General features: G+C 42.6%; 2 protein-coding genes across 2 annotated transcripts in view; both read left to right on the top strand.

The window, feature by feature from the left end:
• Window positions 1–8: 8 nt before the first annotated feature.
• Window positions 9–4835, top strand: NDUFB5 (NADH:ubiquinone oxidoreductase subunit B5). The gene is made up of 6 exons (XM_035334972.1): window positions 9–167; window positions 748–833; window positions 1717–1783; window positions 2577–2638; window positions 3656–3762; window positions 4596–4835. Exons 1-6 carry the CDS (start codon window positions 50–52, stop codon window positions 4714–4716), a joined length of 561 nt encoding a protein of 186 aa, XP_035190863.1. The 5' UTR covers window positions 9–49; the 3' UTR covers window positions 4717–4835.
• A 2235-nt stretch (window positions 4836–7070) lies between these two features.
• The window catches only part of USP13 (ubiquitin specific peptidase 13), a 46423-nt gene continuing 32262 nt past the window's right edge, over window positions 7071–21231 (top strand). The window contains exons 1-3 of the mRNA XM_035334955.1: window positions 7071–7333; window positions 16651–16776; window positions 20873–20933. Coding sequence (XP_035190846.1) covers window positions 7181–7333; window positions 16651–16776; window positions 20873–20933 — 340 coding nt within the window. The 5' untranslated portion in view covers window positions 7071–7180. The remainder of the gene's footprint in view (window positions 7334–16650; window positions 16777–20872; window positions 20934–21231) is intronic.

Below are 21231 nucleotides of genomic sequence, written 5' to 3'. Positions count from 1 at the left end.
CCCGGCTTCGCGCCCGCCCGCCGGCCCCGCCCCGCTGCCAGCACCAGCTATGGCGGCCATGAGCCTGCTGCTGCGGGCGGCGGCTGCCTGGGGAGCCCGGCGGGCGGCGGCGGGCAGCGCTCGGCTCCCCTGGGTCGCCGGGGCCGCCCGCCTGCCCGGCACCGTCGGTAGGGCCTCGGGGGCTGCAGGGACAGAGGGAATGGAGGGGAGGGACCCGGCGGCGAGGTGACCTTGGGGAGCGGAGGTGACACGAGTGAGGAGCGGGAGGCCGCGGGGCCAGCGAGCGGCTGCGGGGGGCGCTTGGCACGGCCCGGCCAGGCCCTGCCCGAGGGGCTCGGCCCCTGAGCCAGAAGTGGCGGTGGGCAAAGCGCCTGTCGTGCCGGGCTGCTGGCGGGTTTGTCTCCTAGTCCATAATGCCAAGTTACAGGTAGCAGGTCTTCTCCAAGAGAAATGATCCTGTGATCCTATAATTGTCCCTGTGTAGAAATAATTGGGCTTGGTAATGTGTTTGTAGGGACGTACGCATAGGGATGGATCCGTGTATGAAGTTGGAGGAGAAACAGGTTAATTCTATCCAAATAGTAAATTAGTTGAGGCAAGCTTTAGGAGCATCGTTATGCTCCAGCAAACCAGCGCGCAGCTGCTCGGTCACTGCCGTGCCCTCCTCTGTCCTCTGCCTGCATTGCTGACTTTGTCCCGGTCCAGCCGACAAGTTGATTAAAAACCGTGGTTTGGTTCAATTTTCAGCTCCTGTCCGACACAGCAGCCATGGGAAGAGAATGTTTATTATCAAGGCAACAAGCTTTTATGATACTCGATTTCTGAGTTTGCTGGTGAGTTTAAAACAAACATAATACACAAGCAGATTTGTTATTCTGAATGTGTCTAAGAGTCTCTAAAATCTTATTTTTCCTTTTTTATGTGAAGCATCTGAAACATGTTAGTGCTATTCATATAAACAAGAATTTTCAGTCCTTCTAAAAAATTGTTTTATGTCATAAAAGCATGATGAAGTAAGAAGATACAAGGTTGGCATCAGAGCAAAGACTGAGACAGTAATTAAGTTAACGCTGAATTAGCGTTCTTATGTGTCTGTGTTCATATATGCATAATCGGCAAATGCTTTCTAATTCATCCTCTTTAAAACATATTAGGTTACTCTTCTGCTGGGTTTGCCTTCAATTATCTAGACCAATAACACCAGAGATTTAGACTTAGAAAGCCTGATCTGAGTTCGACGCGTGACAAGCACCCCTTACGCTGGGTAACAGCTAACCTGATCCTACTCGTTTTGTGCGATCAGGCTGCCTTTACCTGTCTTCCACAGCTACCGAAGCTAGCAGTGGTTATGCTCACTTGGATTATATTGCGTTGCTATGAGTGCCTCATTACAGTTAGATGCTGAAGCCAGTCATCACGAGGTGCTGAGGCGGCATTCAGGGAAACGCTTCTGCAGACACTGACCTATCTGGGAGACTGAGTGCTGAAGTAAATGGGCCCATGGACTGATAGAGCATCACAGTTCCTGTACTCTAGTTTGTTAATTAACTCATTTTAATCAGCAATGTAACTTACATGCAACATTTGTATATGAACTATGAGTGCGAGACTATGAATTACTGTCTCTGTTACTGAATTTTCAAAATAACTTCATCTAAAATTTTTCAGGCTTCTGAGTTTCCACACTGATTCTTTTTCTCCTTATGCCTTTTACAGAGATTCTATGTATTTCTGACAGGGATACCAGTGGCGCTATTCATAACGTACGTCAACATCTTCATTGGTGAGTGCGCTGTTATGACTGAGCTAAGTACACAGTCATGATCATTAAATGGACAAATGGAAGCTAAGCATGCTGGATAGAAAAAAAAATACACAAATGTTTGAGGCTTCTTCTTTGGAAGACCATGAAATAGGTCTAAGAATTACTGTTATTTTGTGTATTTTCATAAAAGACGTTCTCAGTATTTTTTTTTCTTTTTGTAGTTGTTGGTTTTTCTAAAAAGCTTTCCACCTTTTTAAAAACTGACAAGCTCCATATTTTGGTAGTTCAGACATCTGCGAGGTTTAGAGAACAGTTCTTCTGTATCCAAATAAGGAGTCTTTCTTACTTTGTTTTGCATACTTCTTTAAGAAAGCTGAATTTGTAGCTGCAATTGTAGCTTTGTATCTTGAAAAAAATCCAAATTCTGCTTGGCTATACTTGTTTTAATCTACTGTAATAATATGGAATTAATTGAACAGAGAAATTAGAAAAAACATGCTTTCAGCTCATATACTTTAAAGGGCATTTCTGTGGACTTGATCTTAATGATTTCTTCTGTATGGCTGTTTATGTCTGCCCATTTCACCCTTCTGGTGCATGGCTTAAAATCTATGAGCTAGACCCGTGTCTGGGGAAAATCACAAGAAGTCCATTTTTTCTCAGTAGAGTTCAAGATGAGGGATTAGGTACTCTCCATGTGAAATAGTGTTGGTTTTTGTTGTTGCTGGATTTTGCTTGTTTTAATGTGAAAGGCAGCATATGAAATATTTGAAATAAATGAAGTAATAATGAAATGATCATTCCTTATCAGGTGAAGCTGAACTTGCAGAGATTCCTGAAGGTTATGTTCCAGAATACTGGGAATACTACAAAGTGAGTGTAACGTGGAAAGGGGTGATGCGTTAGGGACACCTTTCCTCTTGATGCTAGTTTTGGGAGTAAACTGCATGGGGTCTGGTAGTGAGAATGGATACATCCTTGCTACTGGGTATCAGAGTAATAGAATTTGAATTGTCCAGTTACAATTTTGGCAAACTTGCTTTTCTTCAGTTTTATGGAACGTGCATGTTGCTGTAGGAACTCTGGTTGTTGACATAGGTAGATGCAAATGATTTCTAACTTTATGCAAGTAAACTGCTGACGCTATCTGCCAAAATTCTTTTATAACATTCCCAAATAGTAAGAATGGTCTGACTATCTCACATACAGAACTTTTTATACTTAGCATCCAGTTTTTGTCTTTGTTTATAGCTTTTGAGCTACAACTCTTAAGAAACTGGAGTTTAAAGCTGTGTTACTTTCTTCTGTATTACTTGCTAGTGTTTCAAAGTCCACCATCTCTTGTGCTTTTAAATTTGGAATTGAAGATTTTTATGATCGGAAAGCTCAACATTCTTACTGCAAGAACTTTATTGTTTTTCTTAGAAAGCAACTGAACCCAGCAATACTGTTATGACTTTTTCCACTCATGTACCTTCTGTTCCTATTAAAATGACTTCTACGTGGAAGCAATACTTCAAAATGCTACTGATTATAGTAAGAGGTTTGGAATCCACTTCTGTGATGACAGTGGCAGTTTAAAGAACTTTCCTTCAACAGAAAGAAAATGAATTGAATGTCTTCTGTTAACTTGTTTTTCATTTTGCTACAGAATATTCTTCTGTAGCTTATTTTGGCATTAGATAACAGAAACAGCAAATGAAATCTAACATTTTAGGGTTCCGATCTTACAAATAGTTGAGCATGCTTTTAACTTTATGGGTGTTGTCATTCTATCAATAATAGTAGTGTTGATTGTGTCTTCAGGACTGGGAACATGTTATATGATTTAAGTATGATGGCATTTCTACTTGAAATTCAATGAATAATTTCTGCTTTTGTGTTTTCCAGCACCCTATAAGTCGCTGGATAGCTCGTTACTTCTTTGACCCCCCTGAAAAGAACTATGAGAAGCATATGGCTTTGCTCGATATTGAAGCAAAGAAAACTGACCTGAGGTATGTTCTATTGTTAAGGTGTATTTAAATGTTCGTACATACTGTAGCTGAGTATTGGTGAGTTGAATGCTGACATAGTGTGCTTGATTGCTTCTACATCGCCCTAGTGCTTGCTGTACTGGCTGGTGCCCCACTGGAAGTTGTAATCCCTGCCTTCTCAGTATTAAGATTACCAGATCTGGCACAATCCAAGGGCAGTCTTGTGAAACAGCAGTATCTCTTCAAAACAGTTCATATTTATAAAGTTATAGGTACGTCTTCCTGAGTCAGGAAATGGACAGCTCTTTTTGCCTCTGCTAATGCTTCTGGCTTGAGAAGCTTAATGACACAATTTACAGGACTGGTTGCGTTCCTTGCTGCTGTTGAATTTTTTGTGGGAAGCAATGGCAATGTTCTAGGTTTATTCTAGACTTACTCTGAGTAAACTGTGGTAACAGAAGAAAGTCTTGAGTTTCACAAGCCATTGCTACTGGGACCAAGGCAGCATAGCACCTTCGACCATCACATTGTTCTATTTATTTTTTCTTTTTAGCTGAAAGCTGTATTAAAAACTGTTGAACTCCTTACTAAGCAAGGACCTATAACAGAACTCCTTCGAATACTTTTATGACTTTCCTGTGAGATGACTTGCTAAAAAAATGAAATAGAAGGATTGAATAGTTCATGTTTTAGTTGAGCCCTTTGTATTTTGGTATTACCTATGTTTCAATAGTATGAATAAACAGTAGATGCTAAACTCATTGCTGCTGTCAGCAATGCCCAGATGTTAAACAGTCTGATCAAAACCAAGAGACTTCATGTTTATGGTGCTTTTTTTTTCTTTTTTTTTCTAGGATGATGGAATTGGAGGCACGCAGACTGATGAGGCAGAGGGGAGATGGACCATGGTATCATTATGAAACGCCTGATAAAAATCTTACTGACAATTCTGTGAAATCCACACCTGACAATTGAACAGTTTGAAGGTAGTATGCACAGTTTTAATTGCATCCCAACAAATTGTGGCTTAACTATGGAATATACATCCTGCTGTGTACTGTTGGAAATAATAAAATAAAAAACATAAAAAACACTGCTTGTGTTGATTCTGATAACTTGAAAGAAACTGTGTGACAGTTTATCTCATAGCTTTTAAAGCTACTAATCAGATAAAATGCCTTTTGTCAGTGGCCAACATTTACCCTTTTTCTCCAGGGCATCAATGTAGAATGGCCTCTGTGACCTAGTATATGCGAAACAAGTTGGTAATGTTAGTCTTTATCATGTGATTTCTAGTAGTTTTAAAATAAAGGTACAAGAAACTGTATGGCTTCTTTCTTTCACAGTACCTTGTGTCAGATGACTTGTGGAAAAATACCTTTAGATCTTTGGAATATTGGAGTTATATCTATCACTTTAAACAAGTATTTTCTTTCTCAGTGTCTGTAGCTAGACTCATCTTTCACCTTTCAAACTGGACCCTTATGCGTGCAGATCACTGAAAAGATGGCCGCTCTAGAACATATTTCTACATGGATCTTTTTTGTTTGTTTGTTGTTTTCTATTTTCCTCTATACCACTTCTAAGAAATAAATGGGTAGTAAAGACGGTGCTCTTTTTATCTGGCAGACTTTTGCCACTAGAGGGATATGTTTCCTCTGGTTCTAATGGCAAAGGTATTCCTCTAGTTTTAAATACCTCAAGAGGTTGAAGGATAATGTATGTTACAGTCTGCAACCCTGAACTAACCTGTCCATATGCAGTGTCCAATTTTTAACGGAAACAAGCCCAAATCCATTAGTAAATCCTGATCATCTTGTGATTTCAAACTGTTAAAACTGAAAACCAATTTATTTACATTAAGCAGTGTTTCACAGGCTATCTTAAACAAAGACAGCCTCATTAGCTGCTTCTGAGCACTGCCAAACATTAGAAAGACTTGGATTGATTTCTCATCAATGCTTTGACTTGTTCTTTTTGTTTGCATTGATCTTTCAGGTTAGTGTGTATTTCTCATTGCGGCTCTCATTGTTTATAAATGCTATGTTAATTATAAGAGAGGCCATTAAAAAGCACAAAGCCTTTCCAGGTAAAATAAATCTGTCTGGTTACCCTTTATTACTTTTGTTTTCTATCCAGCATCCAATGATGGGTATGGTTCTTTGATGTAAATTTTATTCTTGTCTAAACCCCTTCTACTGAGATCATATTCTGCCCTTGGTATTTCACATGGTTCCTAGTCCTTTTTTTTTTTTTTTAATTTTCCTTGAAAAATTGCTTCTTCATAGAACCACCTTTTGAACCTTTTGATTTTGAGGTAAAAAAAAAATCCATAAAGGGTCACATCACTTACTTGGAAGTGATCTGTGCATCCTTGGGTATTACGTGGACTCCAAGTGAAGAACTATTCATGTCTTCATTTTAAATGAATCAGCCATATCTTTAATCCTGCTGCTGTCAAGCATATGCAATAGTTATTAGATAATGTTTGAAAAAAAAAAAAAAAAAGATACTATTTCAAGTATATCTCTATGATACAATACAGAGAATCTAGGTTTGACTTCTGCTGCTGCCACAGACTTTCCCACAGCATCATTACTGTTCCAGCACCCCAAGAACCAGAGCCTGCTCTCCAACCTACCATGCGCAGGACAGGATGATTACAAACTGAGGGCAGGGGCCGTGCTGAACCATAGCACCTTCATCACCTCCTGGCAGGGGCTGTGCTCAAACACACTGCCTCTGACACCTCCTGTAGCGGGGTGGTCACAGGTGCGCTTGTCCATGCGGAGAGAAACCTGTATTGGATGGATGCAGTTAATTATAGGCTGGGGACTTGCAAGTCAAAAGCCTTGTATTTAGGCACATGAAATTAATAAATAGGTACTGTTTTTATATATATATATATGTATATAGCATTTCCATGCTTAAAAAAAATACGTTACTGGTCAAAAAGAAACCTGCTTCAGGCTACCGATGATGATCTTCCCCCCCAGGGACATCAGGAGGTGAAGTCTCCATCCCCACCTCCTGGAAATCACGGCTTTCTGATAAAAACCAACCCCACCCCAAACCCACCCGTGCTCCTATTTCCCCCCGTTTCGCAAACGGACCCCGCAGGGGGGCAGCGCGGCGCGGGCGGTCCCGTCAGGGCCGCGGACAGCTCCGGGGACCCGGCATCGCCTCACGAACGGCGGCCCCCGCCTCAGGCACCTGGCGGCGCTCCCCGGCCGAGGGCCGGCCCGAGGGGACCCCCCGGTGCCGCCGCAGCTGGTGCCGCTGCCATTGGGTTAAAAATAGCAGCTTCCCTCCTCCTCCTCCTCCTCCCCTCCCCCGGGCCCGGCTCCCGCCGCCACCGCCACCGCCACCGCCGCGCCCTGCCCCGGCCCGGTGCCCTCCGCCTCCATTGCCCTCGGCCGGCCGGAGGCAGGCAGCGAGCATGCAGCGGGCCGCGCTCTTCGGCGGCGGCGATGCGCAGATGGCCGCCGGCGACCTGGGCGAGCTGCTCGTCCCCTACATGCCTACGATCCGGGTGCCCAAGTCAGGGGACCGGGTCTACAAGACGGAGTGTGCCTTCTCCTACGACTCGCCCGTGAGTGCAGCGCGAAGCCGCCGCTCCCCGTTCCCCCCACTCCCCCCCACCCTGCCCCGCTGCCGAGCTGCCCCCCGCCGGCTCCCTGCGGCGAGCCGGCCCCAGCCCGGCCCCGCTGCCCCTCGCCAGGCCTCGGCCTCCCGCATTCCCCCTCCTCAGGCTCCGTGGTCGCCCCCGTCCCTTCCCCGGCCGCCGCCACCTGCCCCGGCTCCCCCTCAGTCCCTTCCCGCTCCCCGGCGGCCGTGGCTGCGGTAGCGCTGCTCGTTCCGCAGCCTTCTCCTCCGGGCAGGCTGTTGGAAACCGGCGCTTGGCGGTTTTTGTCAGGGAAACGGGCCGCGGGCAGCCCCCGGGAGCCGTCGTTTTCCTCACAGCGAGGTGGTGAAAGGGGCAGTGGGCCGCCTTCTCGCTCGAACGTTTTGGCTGGCAAACGCTGATCGTTTTGCTCACCCGCTGTCTCCATCCTCACGTTTAAGATCTAAGAAAGCTTCCAAAGTACATGGTCAACCTCAAAATCAGCAGGGAAGTCCTCCTGAGGAGGTGCTTCTTTGCTTCCTCTCCCAGGGTTTGTTTCATCGCACCACTGGGCTTTGAAGGCTCGCTGCGTGCCCCCGCAGGCCCCTACAGCGGCTGTTCGGTCAATGTTTGGTGTGTCGCAGGCTTTCACTTTCTGTCATGTTTCAGCTGTCTTGCAACTCATCCACCAGCTCCACAGATTGCACGCGTTCGGTGGCAGATTTGGGGCTGAAGTTGTTTTTTTCCCCCTTTGTTGAAACCACTGGAAGCCTTCATAAATGATAATAGTTGATGCCGTGTGAGGAGCGCGTTTAAAAATTACACTTTTAAAATGGAGCTGAAGTTATATCCAAATTTGCTTCTCCACGTGAAGCTGAGGTTTCCCAGTGGCGACTGAGCGCTCCATGTTGATGTCCAAGTCATCGGGAGCAACCTCAGGGAAGCTTGGGGTTTACATGACGGAGCATTCAACTAAAGACACATTTCAGACAGATTTTTGAATCCTTTATCCACCTCTTTTTGATAATTCCTTCTAACGCAGAAAATCGAAATCGGTTTTAAAGGTGACTCAGCTGTCTGGTGTTCATCACGTCTTGTTGTACGCAGGTTATTTTTACCCGCGCACTTCAGATCTCAAGTGTCACCCAGCAGCGCTGACTGTACCAGGAGGCGGTCTGATTAAAACTGCCAAATCAGACTCTGCTGCACAGGCACTAATTACATTATATGCTTAATAAGTTTTTTTTTTTTTTTTTGGGGGGGGGGGGAGGGCAGGGGGGGCAGGAGGCGGGGGGGTGGAATCAGTCTACCACAATCTTTCTTTCAAGTTTCTGCTCAGGTGAGCACATGTTTCATGTCACTTTCAGGTGAATGTTATGGTTTATAAAGTTTCCATTAACCAGTAGGAAGGGATGTCAAATACTGCTACAGATCAAAAAAACTAAAACAATCGATCCCACAACAAACACAACAAAAATTGGGTTTAAAAACAATGCCTGAACAAAATGAGACACTTGAGCAAGACCTAGGTATGCTTAACAAAAGCTATGTATAAACCTAACCAAAAGGGGGTCAGAGTGACAGTGTGATTTTATTATTATTATTATTATTTTTTCCAAAATGCTTCGTCCTTTTGACTTCATTGGGAAGAGATTTCAGATTTGTGAAAATGTTGCCCTCAGCCATTAGAGTCTTTTGGTTTAAAATGGATTATAGGCATTCACTGGGCAAAAGGCGAGACTGAGCCTGTGCAGTACTAGTAAAAATACAATTGGGCTCAGTTTCTGTTGTTTTCCACAGCTTTTCAGCTCATACTGCTCCTCAACTTAGTTGGGCCAAAGACTTGTTTCAGATTTTATTTTGTACTTTTTTTTTTTTTTTTTTAACTCTGCCAGATACTTGGATATTATTTCTAGGATGACAATTATAAAGAGCAAATGTGTAACTTCTCAGGAAAAATACTCTCATGCACAAAGTTTGAGAAAAGTATCAAGACTTTGTTCTTAGTCTTTTATTTCACGGTGTACGAAGGATGCAGATAGCTTGCTGACTTGGCTGAAGGAAGGCGCTGATCTCTGTACGCGTTGTATTGGGTTGGCCAGGGACTAATTTTCTTAGGTCAGCTTCAGATGACCTATGTGAGCATCTCCCTGTTGATGTCTGCCTCTTTTTTGAAAGATGGTACACAGGTGTTTTTTTTCTATAACGTTAAAGCAAATAGTCAATGCTTAAAAACATGTCCTCTGGGTTTTATTATCTATGGTAAGATTGATTTCAGGTTACATTTTTGATGGGGGAGGTGTTTTCCTCTTGTAATTTCCTGGTATTTCCTCATACCTTCTCACTTTGCCATTTCTAATATGCTTCTTGTTACACTTTCAACTCGAGCATGCCTCTGTTTGGAGTTAACTCAATGCAAAATGTTTTCTTCTGTCACTCTTCATCAATACCAGATCTATTTCAGCAGTTAATGCCATAAGACTGTCTCAAGCTTTATCTGTGTTTTTTTTCCTCCTCTAAAGAAGTAAATTTCCTGTGTATTTGTATGTGTCTTTTAAAGCAGCACACACAGTTATCTGACATCTCTATATTCAAGTTTCTTCAGTATTCTTCCATATTAATTGATTACTGTCACCATCCCTGCAAGGAAATACGATTTTTAAACACCATCAGATCTATGAGCACCAGGATACAAACCATTATTATTATAGAGGAAGGTTCTCCAGCAATTATGAGAAGGACCAGGAGGGGAGGGATGGTCAAAACCAGAGCTGTTTGTGGCAGGGGCTGCCAAAGAAAATGAGGTGCTGGGGAACCTTATTGTTCCAGCTGTGCAAAGTTTAATATGGCTGCAAGACCAGGCTTTCAGAAACCTGTTTGTCAGTCTGTTGGTCGTGTCTTACAGTCTGAATTCAAGCACTGTAGTCTCACTGAAGAGCATGTTCTAGTGGGTGCAGTCTCTTCACTGACTGTTCTCAAAATCTGTTAACTCACTGTTCTCTTTTCTTGAGTTTTAAATCTTATTTCCCTGGGTGAAGATCTGAGAACAATGGAGTTTTTGTGCTACAGAGAGAGTCATTAGTTTAGAGATTTCAGAAGTGTGAGCACAGGAGAGCTACAAGTGGATATTCAGTGTACTTTTGCCTTGCGAATTAACCCTAGCGTGATGATGGTCTCAGGTACTATTGGTAGAAAGATCACCAGATGGGTGAGAAGTTCAGCCTGATGCTTTCCTGAAGTCTAAATTCACATCTTTAGATTTGGCCTATTTCCAATAGAATGCACGAGGGTTAGTTTCCAGGAAAGTCAGCAGAAGCACAAGGGAAATATCTGTGCACTTAAGAGCACTAGTGACACTTAGCCTGCTAGTCTCAAAAGATGAGAAACTATACCTTTTTGACGTAACTGGTAATTACTTTTTTTTTTTTTTTTTGGCAGCTTCTAGAAAAAACGTTTCCCTCATGAAGGCTCCTATTCGAGTTAGCCTTTGATTCTTTGTACAGGAATTGAGACAGGAAGGAAGGCTGCCTACAAAATACGAGCGAGGCCCAGTGTGAGTATCGCTCCCTCCAGTGACTGGCCCAGAAGCTGCAATAGCCTTTCATACCCCTTTCAAACAATTGGAAGGATGAAATCCTGTACTTCACAGTCTCCAGACCTGATGCACAGCCCTTTCTGGTGACTATTTTTCTGTGTCCATGCTGCTGTGATGAAGGCTTCTTCTCTCTCACTTTCTCTGCAGTTCTCTCTCTTCCTCTTCTGGCAGATTAACTTGACTTTATGCTGTTCAGTAGAACACAGGAGACAGAAAGGTTATGTTTGCATAATCGTTTGTCCTCTTACTTATTTTTACTTGAATAGAAGTGTAGTATTCAGCTGGAAATTCCACCTTTTAATCGGATCCCTGTCTCAACTACCTCTGATCATTTTAGACCAGAGATGACAGAGGGGGAGATGACTGCTGGAAAAGGGATGTAAACAGGATTGTAAGAAAGGCTTACACACAGACTGTGCATGTCCTAGATGGATGTGCTCAGAGGCATTCTCCACAAGGGGCATTGGTTACAGCTGCAGCCCAGGCCATTGAGTCCAACACAGCTACAGGGCCAGGCTGGCTGGTTCTGTAGATGGCTCTGTCCTTTAGATGTAGGTGCTGTATTGTGTATTTTTGAGCAGCTTAAAACTTGGCTTCGCTCCACTGGAAAACCTTGCTGCTGACAGCATTTTCCTTTGTGAATCTTGCTGACATTGTTGTGGCTTGGGAATTCTAATGGTAATGTTAGGACAATTCCCAAAGAATTTATCAGACTTTAACAGACTTTATCATGACTTTGGCCTAGTTGTAAGTTATTATTTATTGCAAATTATTGCTATTCACTGCCTCCAAATTATGGAGGCAGCGAATTGGTTTGTGGCGGGTGGTAATCTGAAAAATCAGAGCAGTGTTGTACTGCTGCATCCCAGGGAGATCCATCTGGTGGGCAAGGCTTCGTCGGGCTGACTAAATGGTCCTCCAAGCTGGAGAACGGTAAAACCAGTGCGGGTTGTACACAAATGAGAAATAACTATGCAGCACTGGGGAACAGCCAATGTGTATGTGCTTTGTGTTGCTGAGGATTTGATTTTAATTACGTTTGTGTCTAGCATTTCCCTCTAAATTAATGACTGACAACCTGAGATGACTTCCTGCTACATGGAGTAATGAAGGTGACTCGACTGTGATGCTGCTTCAGAATTATGTACGCCCTGGCCCAGGCCCCTATGCGTTATGCACGTGAGTGGGCACTTAGACCCACCTCTTAGAAGGGTGGTGTGGTTTCATTTAAGGTCTGATTTGCCCGCATAGCTTTCTCTACCCAGGAAATGTTCGAAGTCCGGGGTTGGTCTCGTGCCCATGTGCCCATGTTTGTGTCCAGCAGAAGCTAGGAGAGAGGTACCAAAAATCTTTGTTCAGTCTGAAATAATCTGCCCACAGGGAAGTAGCACATCGTGCCTGAGAGATAGCATTCAGTATAGTGAGAATTTTAAATGCCCCAAAGCTGCAGTGTTTGTTAGTACAACCTTAGCTAGTTGTCCATGTCACAAGAGAACCCCAGTGTCCTGATACTGTTTTGATTTCAGTGGCATGTACTTTCTTCAAGCTGATCAGTGTTTCGCATGTTGCTCTCAAAGTGGGATAAAATAACAACTTCAATATTTTTCTCCTTTTTTTTTCAAGGTAGAGAGGGGAGGGATTTCTTTCATGCTTGAAGCTAAAAGTGCAGTTATTACAAGCCCTGCTCTTTATTTCCTACTCTTGGATGATTTTTCTGGTCCTTTTTTTTCTGGCTGACCCAGCTCTTTTCCCGTCTCTCTCATCTTTCCGCAGTTCCAGCAGTACACAGCTCCTCTCCACTCCTTGTTCACGATCAGTGCTTGATTGTCTGTGCTGTTCTGATCATTCTTTTCTAATTGTTGGTTCCCTCTCCCTCCTCCTCTTTACCAGATGCCTAATTTTGTTCTCTTCTTGTTGTTCACTTTCTGCTTTCCTTTTGTCACCACTGCTTGCTTCTTATCTGTGGGCGGTAGAGGACAGTTGCCTAACAGGCAGACTGATGCAGTGTTCATACCCCATATTCCTTTTGAAAGTGACTTGCCATATTCCTTGCCTTCAGCACACCCCTCCCCAACCCCAAGGCAGTTGCCATATTTATTGCAGTGGAAATTCAGAAGTGGATTTTTTGTTTTGCTGGAGCCCTCTCTCTGTGCCATTGTATTCAGCTGGTTGGCCACTTTGTTTTTTCTTGTTTTGATGTTGGTAGTACCGGTGCATGACAGAGACATGCACTTTTTACTCTTCATTGTAACTTACTGTGTTTAGATGAATATTAAGGACTGAAACTTCTGTTATTCTTTTTCAGCCTGTCCTGAAATGAAAGATGTGTCATTTAGTTGTGCTGTTGTGGGACTCAGTGCAACATGTGCATGCAAGGAATGTTGCTGTAACCATTCCAGATATATTAGAGGTTGGATTGCCATTGTCTAACAGGAGTCTTGCAGACACAGCCAGATTAATTATGGCAATTACTGATGAACAGACACTCTGAACAGAACCTAAAAATGTCCTACAGAGTCATGTTTTTTGTAGGGAAACACTGATGGAGACATGGCGGAACACACGGTCTGTTGCGATCGGGACTTCATAGGCAATAGGGTGAACAAACTTTTTGTTCTTTGTGTTTGGGATATGGAGACTTGGAAGGAATACAGTTGCCATTTTACTCCCTTCTCTGACACCCTTCATAGCGAGCGTTGCCGTTGTCCTAGTGGGTCTGAAGCGAGCGGCTGTGCAGTAGATGTTGTGCCCAAGCATGTAACTGCTTGCCGAGTCAGGAGAGCCACCACACCAACTGTGCTTTTATAAATTCCTTATTCAGGAGCTAAAATTGCTAAACCATGGATTTCAGAGAGTTTGGTAATGGGATACAGCTCATTAGTTCAAATCCTAATCAGGTTTAGTGGTGTTTGAAAGCTGTTGGTGTCTGGTGCCATGAGTGTGTATGGAGTCTTAAATAATGTCTTCAGTACCAGAGGCTAGAGCCTTTCCCCAGCATGAACTTTCACACATGTCTAAGCTAAATGTCAGTTACAGGGATTTACGTGCCACAGCTATGTAAAACATCGTTCCTCTAGCACTGGTTGTGTTTTCAGTAGGGTTAATTCACCAGCACAAAGCCTGGCTTATAGCAATCTAGTGTGCTTTGAGCACCAAGCAGGGGCCTAATCCTTTACACAGCACTCTGCAAAGGTGGCTTTTTTGCCCGTGTCCCTCTTCTCCTGTGGCCTTTTAGGCTTTTGTACATCCTGTCATCTTTTTTCCAAGTTCCACGAGGGAATAGCCTGCCAGCGTTCTCCAGGAGAAAGGGCTGTTTTGTCAGTAACCACAGCCAGCTTACGCAGGTTCTACATTTAGCTCAGCTGCTGAAAGTGTCACATTGTTGTCATAGGCAGCTTATCAGCAAAGGGTCTGCAGTCTTGTGGGTTCCCTCGAGAAAAAGGGAGAGCGGTCTCCAAGAAAACAAAATTGGAAACTAAGTTCCAGAAACTGTGGATTTGACATTAGAATATATTTTTATTTAGGCTGGCTGCATATAGGGTTCTCTTATAGAGGACATGCTTGACTTTTTCACAGGAGGAGATAATACAAAAGGATTTGGAAAACAGGCAATAAAACCAGACAGCCGAAATTTAATGGGCCTGGAAGTAGATGAATCTGTGAATGAGTATGTGGAATTTAAAAATCAGTGCATTACATCTTAAATATAATTGCATTTTATGAATATTTTGAAAACTAGATATTGAATTTTCTTTTTCTTCAACTTTTTTTTTTTTTTTTTTTTTTTTTTTTCCCTTGGCCGATTGTAGATATTTGCCTTGGCTGAGAAGATTTCCAAATTCAATGAACTTTTTTTTTTAATTTTAAATGAAATCTCAGGTAGTGTTTACGCAGTTCTGAAGCGAGATGGCTAACCAGCTTACTATTTCCAGTGCAGAGAGCCCATCATTGTGGTATCTAGATGCTGAATGAGTGACTTCATGGTACATGTTAGGTTTGAACGGCAGATGGCTTAAACCCCTGCCTCAGATCACAGATTTTAATCCTGGAGTACTCAATTCAAATTCCTGCACCTTTGAGGCAGGCAAAGAGAGGGCAGGAGAATTTGCTGTACATTCATCTTTCAGGTAAATCTGAAAGGCCAAAGCTTGTTTATTTCGCTTCACATTAAGAGAAGCAGAAAGGTATTTTCTAAAGTCTTGGGCTAAAACTTCATTCATGGATGAGGGCTGCAGGTTAGCTGGATGTTTAAATTCCTTTAAGTCTCACGGAAATACTCAGTACTAGCCTTTGAAAGGGGCTGGGGAGAGCTGATAGGGTTTAGAGTGGCACGTTCAAGCCTGACTTTGAGGCAGTGGTGGGAGGGGAGAGACTTGTTGGGCCCCAGCTGCTCTGTGCCAGGTATTAAATGAGTAAGAACTACTTAGCACTGCTAGCCCTTCAGCTTCCTTTTCTAGAAGAGAATAAGCCACCTGGTGCTGGCTAGGAAAGTAGTAGGGATCAGCCCTCCGGGGCTCGTAGCAGCCCGCAGGACTGGAGGCAGGTAGCTGTCAAAGCAGTGGTTGCCATAAAGGTTTTCAGTCAATACTGATTGTATGTATAAGCCTAATGTGACTTTTAGGAATGATTGGTGACTTGCTTCTAGAGATACTGATTTTTACTTATTTATTTATTTATTTTTTCACTCCGAGGTGCCTATGGATGAATTTAGTTCAGGTTTTTCTTGGGGAATTTAACACGAGATGTTCTGTACCATCCAATAGCACAAACACATTCACAATAGAAGGAAGGTCGCAGTGCTTCTGAAAGGCTCAATCTTTGTTATGCACCACCTATTCAAAACAATGTCAGCTGGAGAGGGCTTGAAAAATTGATCCAGCACCAGTGAGCCAGGTGACTAGAAGTCCTCCTGGTACTTTGAATGACGTAGCAGAGAGCTGGCAGCCGTGATACAATGGAGTGAGTTCCTGATATCAACTGGAGTCAATACCAAGCTTTTGGGAGAGCCAAAGGTGATGGGACTCCTGCCAGGCTCTGTAACAGAAGTGCTAGTGTTTGTAATCACCACCAGGAATATGTCTTTACATTTCCTTTGTAGTGCTTTCATCTCCAAGCACTCTAATTGCATGGTTAGAGAGAATCCCTTACAGGTGCTGACCAGTGTTCACAAAACACTTGTCGAATTTCTTGTTAGCCGCTTCTAAGAGCTGTAAGATCACTTGAGATGTTTCCATCAGACAAGATTGTGATCAACAGCGGAAGTTTTGTCTGAATCCCTGCACTACCAGCTCTGCCACACTTCTGGTTCAGAATGTTCTTGCAGTCAAATGCCCCACCGCACCAAAAAAACAAAACCAAAAATGCTTCACTATTTCTATGCCTTACAAATTTCTATGCCTACAAATCCCTGTGGATTGGGCAATCAAGTGGATTTTTTTTTTTTTGGACAGACTTCTAGGCCTCCAATTTGGACACTCACCAACCTGTAATTGTAATGTAAACTGTTTCAGTGGGTTTCTGTATGTGATATGGTGTGGAAGGCTCTTAGAGGGTGGTAATGTAAATGCTATTACGTGGTATGAAAACCACATTTTCAGCGCTCGCTTGATAACAGAAAGGGTTTGTAATTCTTTGCTTTTTCTGCTTGCTGAGTCCTTGCTGTCCTGTTCAGTTCCTTCTGTGCTGTAACTGTTTGTGTCATTCCTTTTAGGATTCAGAAGGAGGTCTCTATGTGTGCATGAACACGTTTCTGGGATTTGGAAGGGAACACATTGAAAGGCATTACCGGAAAACAGGACAGTGTGTCTATTTGCACCTGAAGCGACATGTGAGAGAGGTGAGACTTGTGCTTCCCAACCAACTAGCCTGGCAGTCCTCGGGTCTCTTGCTTGTTTAGATAACACATTTTAGGCCTAGGCCAAACCTAGAATGACAAAAGTAAAGCTGTTCATATTTGGGGCTGAATATCAAATTCAGGTGCTTGGATCCCAAACTATCATATTGTTTCTGTTCTAAGGTGAATGAGGAGCCCCAGAGGGTCAAATCTTAAAGGCAGCTTGTTGCCCAAAGATGGATGTAGTTGCCTGGCTTTCACTGATCTTTTGCTACACGCTTCTACATATTGCATATGTATTGTGTGGGTATTACATACATATTGTGGGTAACTAAATTATTTTTAGAAAGGTGCCTTTGAAATGTCAAATGCCTGGTTTAAGCTCAGCTTTGTCTGGAAGCTTCTGAGAATTTTTTACAAGTTTTTAGCTTAGGGTGACACAACGTCTTTTCATCCAAAGATCTCTGTGCAATTAAATCACGAGCCTTAATCCTGAGCTGGCATGTGATCTAAAGCTTAGCTTAAATTAATGCTGGTTCTTAGCTCTTGCACACTGTTCAGTCCTACACCCCCACACATATGGATGTGTACTTACAAACTTCCTGTTTGCTCTACTTCCATATCGCTTTGTATCAACAGTAATTTATAACTGTCCTCCATAACATCTGTTTTTGTGTGGTTTGTCTTTGAAGGGCCATTGATGACTTCTGACATGAGCTATATGGAAGGCACTGGCTTTGCTTATAGCTTTTGGTCTCTTCCAGCCAGTTAGAGGGCCTAAAATAGCTGCTTTGAGTGGGACAGAATATTTCATTTTTCTCATTCTACAGTAATGTTTCCCCTGGGTGATGAAGGCCCTGAGTTACGTAAAATGTTCTGACTGCTTATTTTATTTCCTGTAGAAAACTGTTCATGTTTTATCAGAATTATAGAGGCGGATTGCATGTCTCCCATGTGGAGATTGTTAATGATGTTTGCTATATTTTAGAACTGTCCTTTCTTGTGAGGCCGATCACTACATTTTCCCTCATACTGTTAACTGTTAATTTATGGACAACCTAGTCTAGTTTTAGCAACAGTTCGGAGTGAATTTTGTGCTCTTGAAACATGCTGTCTATGACTAGAGAAAAGTGAGCAGATGATATGTTAGTATTGCTTGTATGTAACTTTCTTTCAGCACTTGACCTGGGAATTTTCAATATTAAGGTACACTAGGGTTAAAATGAGGCCTCAGGTTCCTTCCCTGGATAAGGATTTGGCTGAAGAACTTCAAAAGGGAGAAATAGCTAGTGAGATTGTTATTTGGTGTTGCATACACCTTCAGTAGTTCAGAGGTTCCTGTTTTTCTCCTTGTGACTCATGGAGTAGCAGAGGGCCATGACATCTGTGTTTGAAGGTGGTGACACTCTGGATCATGCCGTAAGAAACCGTGTCTGACCATACTGTACAGGTGAAGACTTTGTAACCTAACACAAGGCTCATAAATAGGATTCCTCATGCATTAGCTGGGGATTTTGTTTACCATGGCTGTTTGATTTTTATGTGCTATGCACATTTTCCTTTGAGCAATGTGAAACATCAGGCCTTCACTGGAACAGTTTTATGAAGTGTCTGGCACATGCTGCATTGTGGTTTTGGTTTTTAAGCCAAGCTTTTGATAGTGTGTGATACAGTAAAGCCAAAGGCACTGGTTATACTATCTTAAGATTTCTTTTAGGGAGATTGCTATTCTTGCCTGTGGTTCCCTTGGCATTGTCCTTGCAGAATGTACTGCATTGCTGCAGAAATCCTTGTTTGCTTCCAAAAGTGTTTGGAATAAGAATCAGTCATGTATCTCCTCATAATTCAATTAGAGGACAAGGGCCAGATCTTTAACCTATTGGCTTAAGTAGAGGTCAAATATCTGCCAGTGGCAGAGCAGCAGCCGAGGCATCTGATGAATCATCAGGAAAATTTTGATTAATTCACCAAGGTTGATTTCTTTTTTCTTTTCTTTATTTCCTCCAGAACTCAGCTTTTCAGAATTCTGAAACTAGCAGCTCTTCCGTAGCACGTAACTGTTGCATTGGTCTGCCTGGGTAATATGTAGCACAGGGCAGAGCTTTAGCTTGGTGCTAAGGCAATACCTCAGCCCTGCTGAAAACACTGGGCAGAGAAGCATGAAATTTCTTACAGTGAGGGGTTCCTGGATATTATTCAGGACAGTCCTGTTATAAAATAAAAAATAATAAATCTAGCAGTGGTGCAGTTAAAGGAAATGCGGAGCAGGCCAGTTGACGCTCGGTATGAGAAACACTGCAAATGGAATTTAATGCCACTGCTGGTGCATTGCCTGGGCTCCCATTTGCTGGGATCACATCTGTTAGAAGACAAAGTTGTTTTGTGAACGGGGAACTTTTCAGTAGTTTCTGACAGGTGGAGAAGTGAAGTCAGATACTGCCAGCTTCTGAGTTTTGCAGGAGTACTGAGCGAGTACAATTCCAGTTTAGATGTAATCTACAGCTTGGGAAAATCGAGCTGAAGCGCTAGATGTTAGACTGGCAGTAATAGAAATGTGGTACATGAATTCTTCCTCTTTGAAATCTCTAGCCTTAATGATTATCACAACATTCCACTTGGAGGCATCTGAATTCAAATGGAGCTTTCCAGTATTGGAAACATTTTTCAGTTCTGAAGCTGTGATCCTGGGAATATGTGCAATAGCTTCTCAATATATTTATAATCAGGTTACTCTGTATCTTGCTGCTGCTATTGTAAAATAGATTCTTGGCTACTTCCTTTCTACTTGTTAAATGCCAGTGTATGAAGAAAAAAACTGCTCTGCTTGTTATTTTTAATTCATTGAGGAATTTCTTTTTTAATTTATCTTTTTTTTAAAAATCCTGGAGTTGCATCTGTGACTCCCTTTCCCTAAGGTTCATGTATATGAATAATATGTTTGGTTCTGAAGTGCAGCCAATGGCTGTTAGTTGGTAGTAAGAATGGAAAACTTATCTATGATGTACAGGATCTAGCTGATGACTCGAGCCTTTGCTTTGGTCAAAGCTTTATTTACATGGTGAAGGGAACCACCCAAAATATGCGACCCTTTCACCTACCAAGGCACGGGAGGCAAACATGAGCTTTTCCTAGGCTGACAGGTTCTTGGCTGCTTTTTGTCCACCTGTTGCATCCCAATATTATTTAAAATAAATAAATAAACAAAAAAGTAACCTAACAACCTCACCAATTACACTAATGTCATACACTACATAATACAGCATGTTGGCATTATGGTTGCAGAGGCTTATTTGATTTCATTTGATTTCATTTAATGGTGCCTGGTAAAAAATGGCTTAAGAAGCAAGTGCATTAACTTACTAGTTTCCTTAGCCACTAGCATTTTCCCCAGTAGTCTGAAGATTCTTGAACTGGGAAAGTAGTGCTTGAAAGTGGATGTTATCAGGAAATTACTATTCTTTGCTGTGGAGTTTAATTAAAAAAATAATAATAAAAATCCCTCCTAAATAATTGCTTGAGCATTATCAGGTTTCCTATCTAATACTAAGAGAACATGGTGGTGACTTGGATTGACTTTGATGTAAGCACTCTTAGTTCCTGATGGAAAGGACATTTATTTATTTATTTTTTAATAGAAGAAAATTAGCTGAGCTAATAATTCACATCGAAGTGGTCGTACTGGAATTAGTTATGAAAGACTGAGTCTTCTATGCAAATAATATCTGCTCTAATTCAGCTTTAGTCATTCAGAAATACCAGTGGGAATCTAGTGTTGAGACGTCTGGGTGATGCTAGATGTCCCCATCTTGTTGATAGGACAGCAGTCACCCATGAGAATGGTGAGACATGCTCTGCTTGATGGCTAACAGAGCAAAGGAAGGATTCAGACGTTGCTTCCTCACTCTGTGAGGATGGTAAGGAGTGCTGAGCTGGCCTGTTGTCAGATGTGAGTGAAAAAAATTGCATTCTTGCTGAACAAGGGCTATGGTTTGATAGAAGGACCGTGAACAAATACACGCATGTCAGAAATTACGATGGTATGTGCTGATTTACTGTTGTTTCACTCGATGCGTTTTTAATTGTTTGTTTCTCTTTCCAGAAGGTACCAGGGGCATCTGGTGGAGCTTTACCAAAAAGGAGGAATGCTAAGCTATTTTTAGGTATTGTGAACAGCTGTTTTTGCACAATCCTTTCCTGATCCTATCTGCATGTGTAGTTGGGTTCTGTCCACCATTGTGTCTGGTTTTGGGGCTCAAAATGGGATTTTCTTTTTCTGTTTTGGCTCTAGTTTTTAAAGGTGGTCCAGACAAGTAATGCTTAGCAATTCTGGTGCGTATTTGGCAATAGGTCATATACATAAATGAAACATTTTAATCTAAAGTAGCCCCTTTATTGACAAACAGCATAGGGTTTAATAGGCATTTTTGACCAATTCTGTCCCTTCTCGCTCTTTGTGAT

The sequence above is a fragment of the Oxyura jamaicensis genome, chromosome 9 (genome assembly GCF_011077185.1).
Source record: "Oxyura jamaicensis isolate SHBP4307 breed ruddy duck chromosome 9, BPBGC_Ojam_1.0, whole genome shotgun sequence".
NCBI lineage: Eukaryota > Metazoa > Chordata > Aves > Anseriformes > Anatidae > Oxyura > Oxyura jamaicensis.
Note: the sequence above shows the minus strand (reverse complement) of the source record. Positions and strands in the feature narration are given on the sequence as shown.